Source organism: Pleurodeles waltl, chromosome 1_2 (genome assembly GCF_031143425.1).
Source record: "Pleurodeles waltl isolate 20211129_DDA chromosome 1_2, aPleWal1.hap1.20221129, whole genome shotgun sequence".
In the NCBI taxonomy this organism is placed as follows: Eukaryota; Metazoa; Chordata; class Amphibia; order Caudata; family Salamandridae; genus Pleurodeles; species Pleurodeles waltl.
The window spans coordinates 127534782-127556332 of NC_090437.1; the positions used below are offsets into that span (position 1 = coordinate 127534782).

The following is a 21551-nucleotide window of genomic DNA, read 5'->3' on the forward strand; positions in this document are numbered from 1 at the left end:
CAATTGTTACAGTCTGGGGTTTGTCGTCAACTACCAAAAGTCTCAGCTTCACCCCAGACAAGTATTAAACTTCTTAGGAGCAATTCTAGACACGGTCCACAGCAAGGGGTACCCGTCTCACGAGAGGAAACAAAAACTAACCTCCTTAGCACGCAGACACTCTACAAAAAAGTTTGTTTCAGTCTGCATCTACAATTCATTGCTAGGGATGATCTCATCATGCATTCCGCTAGTCCCAGATTGCAGGCTCCATATGAGAGGTTTGTTCGAAGACAGAATTTGCATAACACCTCTAATGCAGAACACCATGAAGTGGTGGGCGACGCTAACCAATTTGTCAAACTGACTTACATTCTTTCATCAAGTACCCAGTTACATAGTAACAACGGATGCCTCTCTCGAAGGATGGGGGTGCACACTGCCAAGATCTGCAAATCAGCGGATCCTGGAATGCAAAAGAGGTTCAACTCCACATCAGTTACCTAGAACTCAAGGCGATACACTTAGCTCTAAAAGCTTTCTTGCCAAAACTACAAAATTCAAGCGTCTTGATCAGAACGGACAACACAACCAGCATGTTTTATCTAAACAAGCAAGGGGGCACGAGATCCCTACAACTCTTGCAACTAGCTCAGGAAATCTGGACATGGGCCATCAAGCACAACATTTCGCTCAAAGCGGAGCATGTGCCAGGACAAACCAACGTTCTGGCAGACACCCTGAGCAGGATAGTGATACCGTATCACGAGTGGGAGCTAGACCAGAAACTTCTCAATTGACTCTTTCTCTTATGGGGCAAACCAAACCTCGACCTATTTACCACACTCGAGAACAAGAAATGCCAGTATTACGCAAGTTGGCTTCCCCAGAAAGGTTCGTGGGGAAATGCGTTTTCGATGAGATGGTCCGGGGTCTATGCCTACGCTTTTGCTCCGATCCCGCTCATTCCGAGAGTCATCAACAAAATAAAGATGGAGGGGTGTCGCCTCCTATTCATAGCTCCCAGGTGGCCCTGACAGGTCTGGCACATGGAGCTCCTAATGCTCTCCGAACAGCCACATGTGCAACTCAGACAGAGTCCGACTCTCTTGACGATGCACCAGGGACAAGTCAGGCATCCAGATCCGTCATCTCTTCACTTGTCGGCTTGGCTCCTGAATTCAATGAGTATGTAAATCTGAACATTTCCTCGGAGTGTAGAGACATCTTAGCAAACGCTAGAGCTGACACTACCAACAAAACCAACAGACTTAAATGGAAACGTTTTTGTATATGGTGTGCAGCAGAAGGTATACATCCCTTTTCCGCTCCTCCAGAGTAGATACTTCCATATCTCTTGCTCTTGGCAAAGTCAGGACTTTCATACTCCTCCATTCGAGTGCATCTGGCAGCAATCTCGAGATATCGTAGATCACCACACATGGTCTCATTATGCTCCACCAGAATTGTCAAACAGTTCATGAAGGGCCTTTTTCGTGTTTTCCCACCAGTTCGAAAACCACCGCCGTTATGGTCCCTGAATGTTGTATTAATGCAGCCCATGAAAGCTCCCTTTGAACCGATCCACAGAGCCGATCTAAAATTCATCTCATGGAAAACAGCGTTTCTACTAGCTCTTACTTCAGCCAAAAGAGTCAGCGACATTCAGGCCTTCACTATTAAAGAGCCTTTCTTCCAATTTACAAATTCTGGTGTAATCCTAAGAACAAATCCTAAATTTATCCCAAAAGTTCCCTCAACTTTTCATTTGAATGAACCAGTCATCTTAAAAACCTTTTTTCCAAAACCACAAACGCCAGCCGAGAAGACATTACATTCCCTGGATATAAAAAGGTGTCTAAAGTTTTACTTACAGAAAACCCAAGTCATCCGTCAGTCTGACCAATTATTTGTTGCATTTGGCGGAACAAGAAAGGGACATGCGGTGTCCAAACAGACTATAGCCAGATGGATTGGCCTTGCAATCCAATTCTGTCATGCTAAAGCTGGTAAACCTCCCCACAGCAAAGTGAAAGCCCAATCTACAAGATCGGTAGCCACTTCAGCTGCACTCTTTGCTGGGGTGCCACTACATAGCATCTGCAGAGCGGCCACATGGTCCAGCCAGCACAGGTTTACAAAACACTATTGTCTTGAAGAAACGAGTAACATTGATACATCAGTGGGACAGGCAGTACTGAGGCATCTATTTCGTTAAGGTGAGCCTCTTACACATCCCACCACCACACTCAAGGTATGTTCGATATTGTTTCTCAGTTTTGTTAATAGCTAATTTTATATTACAGTGTGGTTTGCTCTATTTTGCTTCATACTAGTCGTAATATCAGCGCTTTTTCATATTGTGTTAACATGTTGTAGACCTCAAAATAACGTCACATATTGTATCATAATCTTCTGCCAGGCAGTTTTTTCTATTACTGTTTTTTTTATATATATATATATATATATATATATATATATATATATATATATATATATATATATATACACTAACGTGATTGATATCACTTGGAGAATTACGATAAAATGACAGATAAATAAATTCGCTAATTCTCAAACATTACTGCTCTTTATTTTGATTCAAGCATGGGAATCTATGAAAGATCCAATACTGGAGAAGAAAATGAGTTACTTACTGTAACTGCAGTTCTCCAGTATTGGTATCTTTCATAGATTCACATGCAACCCACCCTCCTCCCCTCAGAGGCTCCCCTATTATACAGATATTGAACTTCATACTTGTACTAGAAAATTTGAGGGAATTCAGCCTCTCTTGGGAGTGTTTGGGAGGGGCTGAATCCTGATTGGTTGACACTGAAGTTTGGGTCTTTTCACAAAACAAGGTGGATAGACTATAAAATAGCCTATGAGGCCTACTGGTTTTAAACTTACTGACTTACTGCTGTATGTATTTAAAGTTGCCATGAGGCTCCCACCTCGATGACGGGGATGATTCAAGCATGTGAATCTATGAAAGATACCAATACTGGAGAACTGCAGATACAGGTAAGTTACTAATTTTCATACACCCTCTACTTTACAAGGAGGTCCTCTGCCTTCTATCCTACACACCTTAATATCTTTGTGACCTGCCATGCAGCCTCTGCTCTGTTTGTGTGGAGATAACTGACTTCTCTCTGCTCCCTCTGTCCTTGTTTCCTGCAAGCTGGCATGACTTTACAGCTGACCAAACAACTTCTCCTCAGCTTTGCTTTGGGAGGAAATGGGCTTTGCTCCATTCCACGAACCAGACACAGGCAGTGACTACTGGGCACATAGATGGTTGGCACTGTCATTTAGTTACGGTGGTTGAAGGACATGTACTGTTACCTTACAAAGTTTTACTAAGCCTCCCTTTTTATATGTGACCACCCTCTAAGAGCTTTGTCAAGACAATGAGCCTTACTCAAGTTAGCTGTGAGGGCCCGGGTTACTCCCCAATCAACTGTATTTCTTTTAATGGAATGGTATTTTATTTACGATCAGTAAAATTAGGTGAGTTAAAAAGTTTAATAAAACAAAGGCCCGAGAACAGGTATGATCCTCAGTAGCACTAATTTGATCTTGTGGATCAGTATTTCTTCCATAGGCAAAGGCTTTAGGCTGTCTAGTGGTTTGAAAGACTAGGTGCACATTCTTTTTCCATGCCCTTGTCTGTGACTTTAACAGTGTGTTTCTTCTGTCTAGGTTAGATTCCTGCAATCTACAAATCCACAAACCCACTCTGAACAAAATTTAGAAATAAATAGTGGCTGTTTTCATACTGGAGCACGTTTATTTATTTTTGTAAAGCACAAAATTCATCGTAACTTATGTTTGTGGCTTAGTATGGTCGCTAGTGTACAGTATGATGGTGTTAATGGGTGAGATCATAAGATTCTATCACAGGAAGGTTCTGGAGTTTTGCGTATGGGCAGTCAGTTGGGTGTTGTTCGCTGTCTCTGAGGTTTGGTGATCCAATGCTATTTATGTGAAGTTGCTATTAAACTCAACATTGGTGAAAAGGGCCAAGAAGATTGATCATCAACCTCCAAGATTAAATGAAAGAACCCACGCACAAAACATCACAGAAGGAAACGATACATAAGATAAAGCTATAATTCACTAATTTTGTATACTGGTAGTGTTGTGTACCCGGAGCAGCTGCTAATTGGGATGTCTTGTAACGGTGGAGAGTGAGGGATGGTAAGAGTCGAATCAATGTTTAACTGGACCATCTTGTGACTGAGGCAGCGAACTAATGACTGTGAGAAGCAAAGTAATTAATACACTTGCAATAATGGAAATGATGTCAGTGGCATCTCAAGCGTGACATGCTTGCTGTCTTCTCTCATTCCTGTGTGGCGAGAGCGGAGCACTAGAACATTACTTGGGAACAGCAGTGGAAGTTGATCAGCTTTATGGAGTGGTAAACGTCTACCACTCCTTATCGCACTTCGGGAAGCCATCTTGGAAGTATATGTGGTACTGTTAAAGAAAGTAATTGTATATTTTGGCAACCGCAGTGATGCGCACATCTATTTCTGCAATGGCGCACACCTAATTACATGTGAACAACGTCTACACCAAGTACCTTGGGAAGCCGTGTTGGAAGTATACATAGTAGTGTTTAGGAAGATTTTTTTTTATATATATATTTTGACTACCGCAGTGGTGCATACACTAATTTCTACAGCAGCGCATGCATTATTACATTTTTAACTTTGGTGGTGATGCGCACATCAACTTATGCAGCGTGTACCCCTGATTTCACATGGTAACTACATCTTGTGTGTAAAGTTGACAGTGTGAGCATCTCCAAATCAATTGAGATTTGCCCAAATTTATATGATGGTAATGTGCATAGTAATTACTACCATGGTTCGCATTCAATCTCATCTATTTCTTTAATGTTTGGTGGTGAGACATACAGTGTACTTTAATACTTTCCATTACTTAGAGTATATATACACTGTGATTGATTGTGTAAGGTTATTGAAAGCTGGGGGTTTAAGGTCAGACAATATGTCACGCGCTAATATGTCTGAGCCCCTTGATTTTATGTCTGATAAAGGGGACCTTATTTTGCCATGGAAAGGTGGGAACAGATATTTGATTCATATTTACTTGCCATCGGTTGTGAGAAGTTCGGATGTTCGCAAACAAGACATTCTGTTGCATAATTTGGGAATAGAGTGCTGAAATGTTTATGAAAGCCTTGTTGATATGTCTGTAATGATGTTGGAAAAAACATTTTGGCTCACAAATTAATATAATGCTGGAGAGAGACAATTTATTTCGAGAATGCATTGGAAGCAGGAAAAAATTGGTACATATGTTGTAGCTCTAAAAACAGCCCGTACATGTGAATTTGTTCATTTGACGGATTCCCTGGTTAGAGATCAAATAGTCAGATGCACATGTGAGGTTAAAGTTCAGGAAAAGTTAATTGCAAAAAAACTAAATCTGAGAGATGCTATAGCAGTTGTTGAAGGCAAGGAGAACACTAATATGGGAGTGCGTAAAATGTGAGATGAGAAGGGGAAAAACAGTTTGGGTTTGGAAGAAACAGTGAATGAAGTTAAAGGATGTGATAAGAATGCAGACAAAGATGGTGCTAAGAATGTAGGAACCAGGAGTAAGACTTGGAGACAAAAGGTTTGAAAAATAAAATCTTCCTAGAATGCTGCTCATGTGTTTACAAAAAATGGAGGAATTAAGTGTTTTGGATGTGGGAGTGAAGAACAGCCATCCATTAGTCCTGGGTGCATTGCGAGATTTGCGTTTTTCTAAAATTGTGGAAAGAGAGAGCATTATGCTTGGGTGTGTAGAAGGGAGTAAACAGCAAAGTGTAAATTGTGTTGAAGAAAAATAAAAGTTTCTATTTAGTGTGAGAAATGCTGGGGTAGTTGATGCAGATCCTTTTGTTGGAGGAAAAAAGTGTCAGTACTTGCTGATTCTGGTTCACCATATAAAATGATTGGTGATGAGACTTGGGACTCGATATTTGGAAAGAGGGAAATTGCATTACAAGCCCCATATCAATCCTGTGGAGTATGGAGATATGAAAATAGATGTTTTGGGACGTTCTGTGATGAGAATTCAGTTTGCTGATTGTTAAAACAGTGGGCAAAGTTTATTTGGCTAAAAGAGATAACCCTTTAGTTTGGAGACATCAGAGGGACATGGGGATAACTCTGAAGCTTAATTCCAAACAGAACGTGTTGTTAATGGCAATCAAGGAATTACCATATGAATTGTTTTCAAAGTTTCTGAGTGTATTTTTTGTGAGAGTTTGGGTTCACTGAAGAGGTTTGAACACAGGATTGTCCTGACAAGTGGTGCTATATCAAGTGAATCCAAAGTGGGGGAAGTTCTTCACATGATATTGGCCCCATTAGAGCAAGAAATTAAATTGAAGGAGCCAGGGATCCTAGAAGAAATGTTCTTCGTAATGGTTGATCCTCATTGTTTTGACTCCAAAGGATTGGGGTTAACAGATTTGCATGTGAGGAGGTTGAACAAACACATATCAATGGACAGGAAGCCGTTGCCGAATCTTTCAGAAATGGTGGCATTAATACAAGATGCAAACAGTTTGTGTGATAGGTTTGTCCTCTGCCTACCACCAAATCATGCTCCATCCCGACTCAAGACCTTAGATATTGTTTGCAACTCCTTTGGGAGCCATTTAGGTTCATCCGCATGCCCTTTGGTCTTGCCTCTGCGGCAGCATGTTTCCAAAGGGTCATGAATAAGGCATTAGAAGGTTTGGGCAAAGTGTTGTGTTTTTTCAGGATTACATACTAGTTTATGGTAAGGACCAACAGGAGCATGATGAAATATTGTGGAATGTATTGGAACGTTTACAAGATGCAAGTCTAGTTATAAAAAAGAAAAAGAAAAAAAAGAAAAGTGTAATTTTGGTGTAAATTGGGACTTACTGGGACACACCCTTTCAGACGCGGAAATGAGTCCTAAAATTGGTTGGGCAAACAGTATTGTTGAAGCTCCTGCTCCTTTAGCTTTAGCAGAAGTTTTCCCACAATTCATTCAAAATTTTGCTAGTATTTCTCAGCCATTGAGGATGCTACTAAAAAATCGTTCTTAATTCAACTGGGATGAGGAGTGTCACAGAGCTTTCAAGAACATCAAAAGCAGTAGGGGAAAATTACTAACACTAGGACTTTTTGATGCAAGTAACAAAACAATTGTAACCACTGATGCCAGCATTAAAGGATTGGGGGCAGTGTTAGCTCAAGTGGTCAATGGAGAGTTGGGAGTGGTGACTTTTGCTTCTCCTTCATTGAAAGGTGCCAAGGAACGGTGTTCTGTTGTTGAATGATAGGCATTGTCTGTATATTGGGCAATTCTCCTCTTTACATGTTTTTTGCAGGTTATGCCCTTCACAGACAGATCAGATCATCAACCACTTACTCGTATTTTCTTGAACAGGGAGATAGAAAATGTGCCCCCTAGAATCGGGAGATGGTCAGATGGACTGGTCAGTTATAATTTCACAGTTGAGTTATTCCTGGTTAAAAAAATGGGTTGGCAGATTGTCTTTCTAGATTGCCAGTTGAGCGTAGTGAAGAGAATTGTGAAGGTGTGCTAGTGCAGGGTTCTGCAAAGTCGGTCCTGGAGAGCCAGGTCCATCCCAGGTTTTTAACATATCCACGTTTAGAAAAAAGATGTTTCAGAAATCTACATTTTTCTAAATGTGGATATGCTAAAAATTTGGCATGGACCCAGCTCTCCAGGACTGACTTTGCAGAACCCTGTGCTAGTGAGTTGGGTTTGTGAACCAGTTCTAGAGAATAGTGAATGGGAAAATGGCAACTCAAACGACTCAGAATTGATGACATTAATGGAACTTATGTAAGAGGGTGGCCGAGCAAGAAGTAAATAAGAACCACTTTGGAAGCATTTTTCAGTGTTAAAGATGAACTGAGCATTGTTGAGAGGAAAAATATTCAGGGGAAAGCGAGTAGTGCCTCCAAAGATTTTGAGAGGAAAAAAATATTAATATGGCTCATGAATGGAGGAATATGACCAAAGCTCGACTACATGAATGGTATTGATGGCCAAGAATTTACCAAATATGACTAAAGCTTGACTACGAGAATGGTATTGATGGCCAAAAATGGATCAAGAGATGGAAAGTGTAGTGAAAGATTATTGGCATTGTGCAAATAGTGACAAGACAAAGAAAACTACCTTGGTTCCGTTGTCACCGGTTGAAGTCCCAATAAAACCCTGGCCAAATGTAGGTGTGGACAGTGTAGACAATTTGAATTATTGACAAATGATGAACGGTATGTTAGTTGACTGTACATCCAAGTGGGTGGTCACAAAATGTGTGGCTACTATTAACACCAAGACAATTATTGAATTTCTAAAAAACAAAAAAGAGTTTTCTAGGGAAGATGTTCCATAAAATCTTTTCACCAGTAATGAAGTGCAGTTTGTATCTCAAGAAATTAGAGATTTTCTGTGACTAAAATAGTGAAAAGTTGTGCACAATGCACACTTTTGAATAAGAGATCCCTGAAAAAAATGTGAGAAACACGGTGGGCAGACCCTGTCACTCCCAAAAGTGTGACATCTATACCTCCACTTACTTCACTTAAAAGCAAGAAACCTAATTGCAAGGTTAATCCCGCATGGTTAAAATTGAGTACAGAATGTGATGATACATTTTCCAAACATTGATCTAGTTTTGTGAAGATCGAAAAATCAAGACAAGGATAAAACTTGTTTAAATTAGAAAACATGTTTAAAAGATTGTATTGTAAGTGGGAAGTGGGTGACAGAGTTTTAGTGAAAAGACCTGGTATGATAAAGAAAGGTTGTTTTAAATTCATGGGACCGTTTGTGATAACTGCCTCAAAAAAATGTTGCCATTTTAGACTCCGGAAATGTTTGAAACGTGTGCAAATTGACAAAAGTGGATGATTTATATTACACAAGTGTACAAAATGAGAGTCAAGTTGCTGAAGACTCGTGTTGCAGTTACACACTTACAGCAAAATGAATTAAATGTAAGCCTAATTGGCATAAAGATTATTTAATGGATAATTAGCTAAACAAATATTTGTGCATAAGTCATATTTCGATCACACATTGCTATGGACTTAAACATGTTATATTTCACCTTTTTTTTATTTCCATGTATTTAGTGACTCATTGTTGCCATTTCATTTCCTGCTTTACCAGTTTTGTATAATACTTTTCTTCATATTCAGAGCTTTTGTTTTGTTAAAATTCAGTTTTTTATATATAAAAATGTATACATATTCTATTATAATATTGTAAGGGGGCAGATGTGTTGTGGCTTAGTATGGTTGCTAGTACAGAATACAGTGTTGTTACTGGGTGAGGTCATAAGATTATATCATGGGGAGCTTCTGAAGTTTGGAATATGAACAGTATGGTAATGGGCACAAGTGGGCTACAGAATCTCAAAGAACATATTGGCAGTGGACCTGGCCTGTAATGGTGACTTTGTTAATTTAGTTATTTTTGTAAAGCACACATTCACCATAGCTTATTGGCTCTATTGATAAAATACAACTCCATGAGCTCGTAAAATGGAGGAACAAAAGAAAACAAAAAAAACCTTCCATTCCCTGGCCAACATTTACAAAGTACGATCTTTGATTTACTGCAAAAATGGTGGACGTGAGGAGGATCTCGTAGGTCTGTTGGAGGGTTATTCCAGGCCTTTCTTGCAGTCACAGAAAAAGCCCTATCCCTAAAGGTTATGTTGTTTGTCTTGGGGATTTGCAGATCTTATTGCTTGATTGGTCGCAAAGTACACTGTGGCTTAGAAAGAGCAAATTTGGCTGTGATAATATATGGGAAAGCTTGATGGTTTTTACAGTGGACAGTAACAAGACTTCAGCATGTGCAATGCATCGGGTTTCACGTTTGCATGAGTTAGTTATTCACGTTTTAAACTCCTAACAGGACTTTTCTTACCACATAAACTGAAAAGTAAAACAGTTTCACATAAGTGAACCCGCCCTGGAAAAGACGGTCCAGCTGTTCGAGACCTGAACGAGGTAGTCGTCCAGGAAGTGACAGCTCGGAAAGGATAGTGACAGAGCTTGCCATACTGCTGTCGGCAATTAGAATGTTTTGTTAGAAGCAATGGTGGTTTCAACTGGCTGCCGCGTCTGCTTCCGGGTTTGAGAGGCGGAGTTAGCGAAGGCTCGTTGGAGCAGCGGGACTGCCGCGGGTAACCGTGAGTGGAGAGACGCAGCTACCAGTTTCTTTCACTCTGTACCCCGAGCCCATGCCCCTGAGCCGACGCCAATTTCCTCGGCAGCCACCGCTAAGCTTACAGAGCCCGTCCTGCTTGTGGGTGTGGCCTGCCGCTCCATCCACCACCCGCTACCTGCCGGACTACTCCTGTGCCAACCCTGCACAGCTGTGTGGCTGTACCTCCGAGAGCCAGGAGGCAGAGTCAGGGGGTGTGAGACGCCTGAGTCATCGGAGATACAGAGCGTGCGTCAAGTGGCAGAGGGCCCCCCACACCGCCCTGTCTGCCTGCTGCCAGTTTGACCATTGCCTGTTGCCCGGCCCAGACTGCAGAGCACACAGCTGAGAAGGAGGGAAGGAGTTGGGAAGGTGACAGGGGTCGACATCGGGCCTCGAGACTTGGACCTTGGATCCTGGACAGGAGACTACAGACAACGGTCTATAATCGGACTTGTCCCAGGAGCTCAGGAGTGGACGGCGAGGGGGCTGTGAGATTGTGTGCGGTGAGCGCAGTAGGTCTAGCCACCACTGCGGAGTGTGTACCCCGCTTCCCTGCGGAAGCGGCCTGGCTAGGTTGGGTGCGGCTTGTGGGGTTGGTTGGAAGGTCCTGCTCGCCTCTGCTCACCCCCACCCATTTTCACTTCCTCGGTTGGTCATATCCTCAAAAGAAAGCAAACAAACAAGCATACAAGTATACAACCAGTAACCAGCCTAATCCAGACTTGGTCTAGGACTTGCTAGGTTATATCAGCTACCCATCCATCTACCTTCTATTACTCTTTACTGCTTATATTGCCAACTGCCCACATCTGCCCTACCAGTGGGCAGTAGAGATGAGATCAGGCAAAGTACGAGGCAGGACTTCACTCACAAGCAAGAGAAAGGTGGAGCTACCGCTTGCCAGAATTCAAATAAAAAGGAGAGCAGGAGTAGACAGTAGAGTCCATCCTGCAAGATCACCTAGGGCCCCCTCCATAAGTCCCGAGAGCCCCTCCACTTCACCTATGGAGCCCTCCTCAATACACAACTCAGTAATTGAAGAGGCTACAGCTAAGCCATTCAATGAGGTTATTAGCCTCCAGGTCGGCGGATAGTCTCCCCAAACCTGGCACCAGCGAAACCCCGCAAAGTAACAGACTATTTTGGGGCTACAAGCAGGATTACCAAGTACCAAACATTTTCCCCACTTTATTGGTTCATGATCAGATCTCCAATCAGAGGAGGGGCCTGGAAGATAAAGAAAACAGTCCTCCGCTTTCCCCTATCATCAGCATCCTGGAGAGCAGAGCTACAAGGGCTAGCTCCATAGATCCGAAAGACACCAAAATTCTTAAAGATCGCACTCCCACACCAGGAAGGTCATTGACCACCACAAGTGGCCAGGAACCAGCACTATATCCCCTTGAGTGGGGAAGTTTGACCAAACAGCACCCTGCCCCCTCTGGGCAGGATAGCCCAATTGATCTCTCAGGTGATGTGGACAACACCCGGTGGGGGATTAAGAGAGAGAGGTGACAGTCACCCCCAACAAGTTCTAGACCCAAATACTATAATTTCCCTGTCCCTAGTCCAGAAAATGCAGTCCAGGAGAAGCCAGCGTCAAGGACGTTGGAAGAAGCTGGGGATATATGGCGACCCACTCAGATCACCAAAACCACTCAGACATCCCAAAGAAGAGACCCTAACGAGCCTGCTGCTACCTTGGCACCCGCAGTAGTTATATGGTGGTAATCTTGAATTCGATGCAGACAACAGTAACAGCTCTACAGTTCCAGTCTCACAAAATGGACATTCAGGTAGATCTGCTAAACACCTTGGCATTTTTTGTCGCAGGAATCAATGGCAAACTACAAGAACTAAATTCACTAATAACTATTCACTAATAACTAGAAAAAAACAACTCAAGGACTGCTCCATCTGCTCCTGTAAGGAGGTAGTATATGGTATTGGACAACTGCCAGTATTCTTCAAAAAATATTTTGAAGGTAATTTGCCGCTCAAGTAAAGAGCATGGTCATGGAGTCCTACTTGCCACTGTGGTTGGCTATAACCTCTAAACCTCCAACATCCTTGGAGAAGAACCAGAGTAGCCCACAAGACCCTCCCCCAGCTACAAGGATAAGTAACCTAGAGGGGAACGCAAGTAGGAAAATAGCTCTGACTCCCCAGGGTGATGCTCTGGGCTATTCTCCCCAAAGGATAGAGCCTAGGGATCTGGAAAGGAAGCCCGGCCACCGAGTGATTAAGAGAGAGAGGAAGCGGGCAAGAAAGGGCAGAAAGAACACCCAGATGGCGCCCAGAGTCGACACAAACTCCACCCCATGTAGTGCAGGAAGAGGATGTGGGGACAACAAACCCCCCACCGAAAGAGGAGCTGCAGTCATCAGATTCTGAGGCATTGGAAGGGACAGAATCGCTGGGTAGGGCCTGCTTCACCCCCACCCACCCCCAGGACTGAGAAGCAACCATCACATCGCGGACCCATGCACCTATCCAGGTTAAGTTGAGACTCATCCTGGTGTGTCCGCAGAAGTGAAAACAGATTTGGCGGAGACTACAATAGCACAGTCAAAGCTGGCAGACAGCTCAAACCAGGTCATGCCTGATCATGGCTTGCAGCTGCTATGGATTCCGTAGTATAAATCCAGAGGCCCACAAGATGTGCTCAATCACTCCACTATTCTCAAATTAATGAAAGCTCTGCCAGACCTGGCAGCAGTGAGTTTTGATGACATTACCTCCATAAAATGTATTCAAGGGCAGGGCAGCCAGTACCTGGACCCCACTGTAGTGAAATTTGCATCTCCGGAATTACCAATACAAATCATGGGAAAAAAAGCATCCTGAAAGACTGGGGAATCGAGGTATGCTTCTACTCAGGAGAAAGATACCCCCACCCGCTAATGCAGAGGAGTTGTATGAACAGGAAAAAAGTAGCCACGTGGTCCATCCTACGAGGATCAACTGGGAAACCACAGGCAAATGAACCTGACCATGATCTATCAGGACAAGGTACAGCAGCGCCACTAGCCGTACAGATCGAAATAAAGGGATATGAGGACGGGAGAAGGATAACAGCTAGACATCCCCCGAGAGATGGCTACCCACAAGACAATTGGTCCTGGCTTCCAACAGTTTTAGCCCCCAGACCACCTCAAAAGCCTGAATGACAGCTCAGCAAACATCTCTGACGCTAGGATCATTAAGAATATCCTCATAGAATATAGGGGGTCTTCAGTCAAAGCTGGAAGATGCAGAGGTCACCAAATCCTTGGGCTCCTTCGATATCATAATGCTGCAAGAAACATGGGCACTTACGAATCTTCCTCTAATTGGTTATAAGGAGTTTAACAAACCTGCAGTTAAACACAAAAGGTTTGGAAGAGCAAAAGGAGGTTTGTCAATTTATGTCAACTCTAAGCTTGAGGCGAAACCGTCCTGAGGACAGATGGGAGATTGTTTGAACAATTGGGCAAAAACATACATGACCCTCTGATCCTGGTCAATGTGTACTTCAACCCAAAAAAAGAAAAATTAGGAAGCCAACAACCTGCTAAAACATCTGCTACATATAAAAAAAAATGCATACAACTCTGCCCATTGGCTAGTCTCTGGAGATTTTAATCTTAATTTACTTCACATATCAAGTGAGGACCATGTACAGATAGCGGTTCCACTGCCCATTCAAAGTCCATCACCCCGGAGAAAGCAAGACAAAGTTGGTGCTAAGCTCATTAAGAACTGTGAGTTAGCAGGCCTCTTTGCACTAAATGGCCGGCTACCGTCTGATACGCCCCGGCCTGGACAAGAGCCACAGAAAGGGTTGTTTCACATATAGATTACACCCTTGTAAATGCCCCCCTATTTAAATTTGCGAGAGACTTTAGAGTTCAAGATCATTCAGAAAGCGACCACAATCCACAAATTACAATCCTGAGCCAAGTGCCCATCGAGGAAGGAACAAACCTCCTCAATGGGGAATTTAGTTCCAAATATTTTAAGCGACTGAAATGAGTTCATTCACAATCACAGCTCATGCAGAGGAAGCTACTGGGAAACTGGAAAGTATGGCCAATGATCCTCAAGAGTAGTTGCCATATGGGAGTCATTCACAGAAAGTTTCATCAAGCAATCTTCATGGAGGGGTAGGGCAAGGGGGTATGCCTGGGGCATAAAAAGACCATACTCATGCCACGGGCAATACGACTGAGGAAATCGGGAGTGAATAGGCTACAGAGACAATTACGGAAACATCTGACTGATGAATTAATTTTAAAAACTCTACGGCAAGAAAGGAAACTATTAAAGAGGGACATTTGGCTTTTTAGAAGAACAAAACAGGAGACATTATGGGCAAAACTACATTATGCATCGACATTGACAAATGCCAGTCAGTTCTGGAGCCTGGTTAATAACATTGAGAAAGGTCCCAGAGCTGCGAATAATGCAAATGTCACAGAGGATGCATGGGTGGGATATTTGAAATCTCATTTTAAAGAAACATCCCAGACAAATACCAGTACAACTCAATGGGACACAATCAAGGATAATAGGGAGCCGGAGGAGCCCATCAGATTCAGTCCTCTCGAAATAACTAAGATAATAGAAAAGACGCACCGGGACTGTGCTCCCGGCCCCAATGGCCTACCACAGATCCTATTTAAACATTGTGCATCAGGATGGGCGCTATACTGTTTAATCGTATTTTAATAACAGGTTCCACCCCAGACAACTGGAAGGGCTCGATAATCCTCCCCATATATAAGGGGTGGGGGGCTTCCTTACCGTTCAACTATCTTCTAATCGCCCTTTTAGATGCAGACCTAAAATATTTTTCCACAGGAATTCTGCAGCATTTAGAGCAGTGGGCCTTGGACAAAGGAAGACTCCCTATTAATCAAACAGGCTTTACAAACAAACAGGGCACGCTAGCAAATCTCATGGCATTAAGCCTGGTAATGAATAGAGCAAGGGCGACAGGGACACCCCTTTACATGTGTTTTGTGGACTTTAAAGCTGCATTTGACTGTGTCCCCAGAGATAAACTATGGACAAAAGTACAGCAGTGGGGTCTGCCGGAGAATTTATTAAACGCTATTATTATGCTCTATTCCAATACTTGGGTTAAAATCAAATTGGGAGACTGCTCCTTCCTATCCAGGCCTATCAAAACCACTGTCGGCCTGAAACAGGGCTGTGTACTAGTGCCGCTTCTCTTCAGTCTGTATATATCAGATCCATCCCTAGCCCTGGATAAGCAGCCAGCCCATCCACCAAGTTTATGGGGTCGTCAAATATCCAACCTACTATATGCAGATGACCTGCTGCTGCTCAGTAACTCCAGAGTAGGCTTACAGAAACTCTTGAACTATCTAGTAGGATATGCGCTAGCTAATGACTTAGAAATTAACTATGCAAAATCTAAAATAATCCCCTTTAACCACAAATCGACCTTACGCCGTAAGTGGTCCTTGAATGGCCAGCACATTGAGGAAGTAGTAGCATATACATACCTAGGGGTCAGGATTGACTCCAGGGGCACATTTGTAGCCCACAAACAAGTAATGAGAGAAGGCACATGCCTTAAACCAGGCCTCAGCAACCTGGCAAAGTCCATCCTTGGGCAGCCCCTTAAACCAATGACCATGATTATGAGAGCGAAATTACTTCCAACCCTCGCATATGGGACAGAAATAATGAGGGGGGCGGAGGTAGTCCTGCTGGATAAGCTATTAGTAAAATCTTATAAACAAGTTTTCCAGCTACCCAGATCAGCCTCCCCGGCCCAAATCAGACTAGAGTTTTCACTAACAAAGCAATCATCTGCAAGGCTCGCAGCTTTTGTCAACGGCTGCTACAATTTCCATTTAGCTCCCACGGGGACTTCAGCAAACCTAGTCTGGCATCAAATCAATCTTGAGAGGGGTAACATTTTTAAGGATTACTGGGGAAAAAAGCATAGCCTGGCTTAAACTGGGTGATTTGTGGGCAGCTTACTACCAGTGCCAGCCTTCTGAAAGGATCCAACAAATCAGTTAAGATCTTAGGCCGGTTAGAAGACATGGAGACTCTATTGAATCGATCTCATGGATGGCTAGTTCTAAATTCATATGTGTGGGATAAGGAACCCCGTATCCTATCTGCCACATTAGCACGAAAAACTAAGCAAACCCTTTTACGGATGAGGTTGAGAGATCTACCAATCCTGGATTTCCTCCCGAAATGGAAGAGAGGCAGGATGCAATTACAGGCTTGTAGACTGTCATCAGACTAGGGAGACCCTTGTCCATGTGGTTTGCGTTTGCCCAGCTCTGGGACGCCAGAGAAGGGAACTGCTGAGAAAAGAAGTTAACATCCTGGGAGTTCGGTCCTGCAGGTAGGCTGTCATAACAACTCTTGACCCAAGTAATGAAAAGTTAAACACCAATTTAATTCAGTTTCTGAAAATCTTTATTGCCATGGCGCCCCCAGCAAGTTCATATAGCACCTCCTAGGTAAAAAGGTAACTGTCCAGTCCTGCAACATCAGAATTCATCCCATAGACATTAGTTATTGGTGATGTAGGGATTTTGCATACCTAGAATATATCTTTTAGATAAGCTGCGTTGCCCAGAAAAGATGCTGAGGCCTTAAGCTTCCCCATAGTGATGGTTTTTGATTATTTTGTCCGTTTCATTAAATCAATAGGTTTTCAGATTTCAGAATTGCATTTGGGTATCCCTTGCCCTAATCACAAGGGTCTCGTTGTAACTTTCGTTTTCTGCTCACATTTTACTGTCTGTACATATTTTTAGGTTAATGCTTATTTGTATTTGTATCTTTCAGACGCGTTTTTATGGTGTTTATTAGCTAATAAAATATTTTTCTACCTTCCATAAGTGAGCCCACGGCTACCATGAAGCGTGACTGAGGAAACAGATGTTTGCTCGCAGTGAAACGTATCGGCAAAAGTGCAATTATCCATGTAACAGGCAAAAGTGCAATTAGCCATGTAACCAGCAAAAGTGCAACTAGCCATGTAACAAGGTCAATGTCATGCAAAGCGCTCGACTACTGCCCAGAGATCGCGCTGCCTGCAAAATAAAGAGAAAAAGTAGTCCAGAAACCATACGGAAAACATAGAGCCCCATATGTTTTCAGTAGTTGGTCGGTGTGCTCGAGAAGGTTAAACACCGGAAAAGGCATGACGTATGCATGCCTTTCACTAATGAAATGAAGCAAATTGTAAAAGGCAAGGCCACAAACCAACTAAACTGATGGGCATGGTTAAAAACCCTTAGATTACACCAGGGACAGAGCAATTTGCGCTCAACCCTAAAAAGACGTGTTCTCTGATGGGATTTCCTTGACCATTTTTCATTGTTTGCGTAAAAATCACCTATACCGCATGTTTTAATTCTGTTGGATTGTTTAGCTAGATCTGTCCTATAGCACCTAGAAGTCAGCCCATAGAACTCGTGGTCTACAGTAACTGTCTAACATAAGTTCATCTCTCCTGAGGAAGTGTGCTAGACGCATGGAATATATTGAATTTTGAGCTACCATTATTAAGAATAAGTGGAATGTTAAAACGTAGAAGTGTTTTAATTGCACTATGAACTTTTATAAACTGTAAGAAAGGTAAGTTACTGGTAAATGAGAGAACTGGGGACAGCAGCAAGAGCTGGTGTTACAAATGTCAGTGTTTGTGAATGCCTATAAAGTTTGCAATTCATTTTTTTTTCAAAAGTCTGTGTCCACTCCTCTGGAAACATGCATAGTCCCCTTCGTTTCTTGACAAAACCAGGTAATAGAGATTTTGCTGTTGTAAATGTTAAGCAATTCTATGGAATTTCGGCCACGGCATTTACTTTTCTCGAATTCTAGATTACACATGTTAAAATGTGTTATGAAACTGACCCCAGATGTTCAGATATACTATTATTCAAGTTGGTAAACAGTGAATTCACGTGGAAGGCACAGTTTTCACCATTTGTTTTTCTTTAGATTGTTAGCAGTAGAAAACAGGCAGTAGTAATAACAATCCTGTACTGAGTTCCTTCTATCTAAAATATTTATCCAATTTGTATTAAATGGCTTTTCCATTCAGTACTCCGCTTTTAGTGAGACTTCCTTTATTCATAATGTTGTTTAATGCACAGAATTAAAATTGTCATAGATTTGGAAAGCCTTTTTCGCACGTACATTTAAGTGGCCTTGTAGATTGAATGTCCTACTTTACAAACTGAGTCCTTTTCGTGATTCACCGGTTTTACTTTGTCAGTTTTAATAATTTCATTCTTTTGCAATCACTTTTGTGTAGGTTGAATGACCCAAAGATGTCGGAAGCTGAGCGTCAGTCGGTGGAAAGTGAACGGGCAGACCACAGTTTGTTTGTTCAAGAGCTTCTTCTGTCGACATTAATGCGTGACGAAAGTTCCTCTTCAGATGAGGATGAACGAGGGGAATATGCAGATTTTGGTGCTATGGGCTGTGTAGAAATTATGCCTTTAGATGTTGCGTTAGAAAATTTAAATTTGAAAGAGAGTACTAACGGAAATGAGCCTCCGCCACCACCTCTTTGACGTCCCACTTTGCAGACAATGTCCTCTGTGCTGTAACTGCCAACGAAAGTGGACAACTATATCTTTGGGTTTGTTTTGGTGATTGTAATTTCAGGTCTGTCACTCTCGTTACATTGTGTACATTCAAAAGAAAGAGAAAAACATATGATAATCAAATCCACCTAACTCGTTGTTTCTTATGCAAGGTAAATATAGGTAGCAGAGATTCGTGTCTGCTTCCTGTAATTTGACACGCATAAAGCTCTCCTAATATTCTACATTCGAACTGAAGATACAAAAACTTAATCTAATACAGCTGCTGTGTGTGTTTATGAATATTATTAAATAAAACTGCTTGGATGGTTTACCTTAACAACTGCATGAGGATTTTTGCAGCGTGCATGAGTTTTAGTGACCTTGTCATTTAAAAATTCAAGGAGTACAACTATGAATCCTGCAGCTTTCTTGAATGTTATCCTAAAGCTACATAGGTAAAATACAAATCGGCATTTACAAGCAGTTTGTACAAACTGTTGCGTTTGATTACTTTGTAACAAGCAACTGTTGTTCTGGTGATTACAATGCTGAAATCATCCATGACAGTGAATTACTCGTTGAGGGTGACTTGCTATCATTTCTCGGGGGAGGGAGGGGGGTAGCTGTTTCTCTTTGTGACTCTTGTCATCCTGTTAGTTTAACATTCACATTATATTCCATCATGTTATTACTTTATATTAAATCTTTGGAAATGATACCTCAGCGAAGCTGTTGTTACACACCGTATAATTTTTTCACTGCAACCAAATTCTGTTTCTTTCAAGTTTTTCCTTTTAGTTTTTTTTTCAACAGTTTCTAACAATTGAACATGTTCTATTCTAATGCCAATTGAGGCATTCATTCATGAATCTGCTGTTTCAAAAAGGTAACCCGGGCTTTTGGTGTCTTAGTTTCAAAAGCGTTCACATTGTTGTTTATACATTTGACTCGTTTGTGGTGTATAAGTGACTTGTCAATATCGGGAGAGCTTGAGAAGTTTCTAGACATTTCAGAATAGTACAGATGGATTCTTAATGCTACTTTTAGCACCTTTTATTTATTGTTTTACATCTGACTAATACTTTGACATAAAAAATTAAAATCCATTTTATTAGAATCATGTTACCTACATACCTATACTATATGTATAAAAATGTACAGAGGGATTGCGAGGGAGGGGTGTGGGGGTTACATTGCATATAGTATTTCATTACGGCCCCAAGAAGGGTTAGGTTTTTTTCTTTGAAGTTAAGGATTAGAATTTAAAGACGATTACAAGTGCCCACAGCAAAGCAAGGATTGTGATGATCATTTCTCGTCTTTTTTCACCTCAAATGCCGCACAGTTTTCTGTGTCAAACTTGTCATGATCCTCTTCAAAAGACTGTGTGTGCGCGCGCGCATCAGCGGACATTTGCGTGGATATGTGATGTAATAAAATTCCACATACCTTCCTTCACCTTCCCCTGATGTATACACCCATAACCTTTTACTGTTTCTGCAGTCTAAATAATTTTTGCACAGTACCAACATTTATTTAAGATTCTCCATTAAAAGACAATGTAAGGAAAATGTTATTCCAGTATCCTGATCATTCTAGCTGTTAATTCCTGAGCATTTTAGTTTTTGGGCGGTTTTGGAGGGATGGATTTGGTCACTAAGTATTTTCAGGAGCAATCTTCAAACGGTTGTGTTCATAAACACATTCTGCACATTACATGAAGAACACAGTTCAATAAAACATTTTCAAGACTCTTGCTCGGTTGACGTTGTTTGTGTTGGCATATTATACTGACCTGGTAAGGATCACACAATCAAATATGTTCTTATTATTCCTTCAGTAGGGCTATATATATATATATATATATATATATATATATATATATACACATATATGGATAGATTTTATTTATATGTTGCATATAACCTAGTAAAAAATAACCTTTATTCATTTGTCTTTGCAGTCATATTGAACCTTGTCTAGTGGCTGCAGCACAACTCTGTTTTCTTCTCTTCGTGTATTTATTTTCTTAGCTAGATGTCTGATAGGTGTGGGCTACCGTCTGTCTTTCACTCCTTCGCTGCTAGACCCCAAAGTGCTGGGCTATTTGGGGTAGTTGGCGCTTTGGGCTTAACAACTTTTTCTCCACATCCTGGGGATTCTAAAGATACCCAGGGTTTCCGGGGGCTGAGAAAACAGGCAAAATATAGCAAAATTTTGAATTAAGCAATATACCTTTACATCAGCTAGACCCCTCTGGTTGTGGGGATACATAGGTACCTAGAGCAAACAACTGAGCTGCACCGTACAATAGGTTTCCATTTAGTACCGAGTAAAACCCAATGTTATAACAAAATAGGCAAAGTGAAAAATGGGTATGAAGAAAACGTATGTATTTCTGAAATGGGCTCAAGAAATAGAGTTTATGAGCAGTAGTTATTTCTACATTGCTGGAATTTGTGGATACCCGTAACAATGTATGATTTGAAGGGTCATCTTTCTTTTACACTGGCTTACTTTTGAAAGGCACAAATGTAGTGAAATCTAATTAGTAATGCATGTTCGACTTTTCTATGCTCCTACAAGTCTCCTGATAAAAATGGTTAACCAACTTGTGTTGGTAGACATAGTGCCAGTGACAGGAAACAGCCAAACTGGATGCAGTGTATTTTTCCACCCAAAACTGACCCTCTTTTTCCAATGTGGGTAGCTCTACATTTTGGAACCTAG

At 41.8% G+C, this 21551-nt stretch overlaps 1 protein-coding gene across 1 annotated transcript in view; it reads left to right on the forward strand.

The window, feature by feature from the left end:
• Nucleotides 1-20397, forward strand: part of KCMF1 (potassium channel modulatory factor 1) — a 459539-nt gene extending 439142 nt beyond the window's left edge. The window contains exon 7 of the mRNA XM_069236813.1: nt 18545-20397. Within this exon, the coding sequence (XP_069092914.1) occupies nt 18545-18806 (262 nt within the window). The 3' untranslated portion in view covers nt 18807-20397. The remainder of the gene's footprint in view (nt 1-18544) is intronic.
• The last annotated feature ends 1154 nt before the right edge of the window (nt 20398-21551 follow it).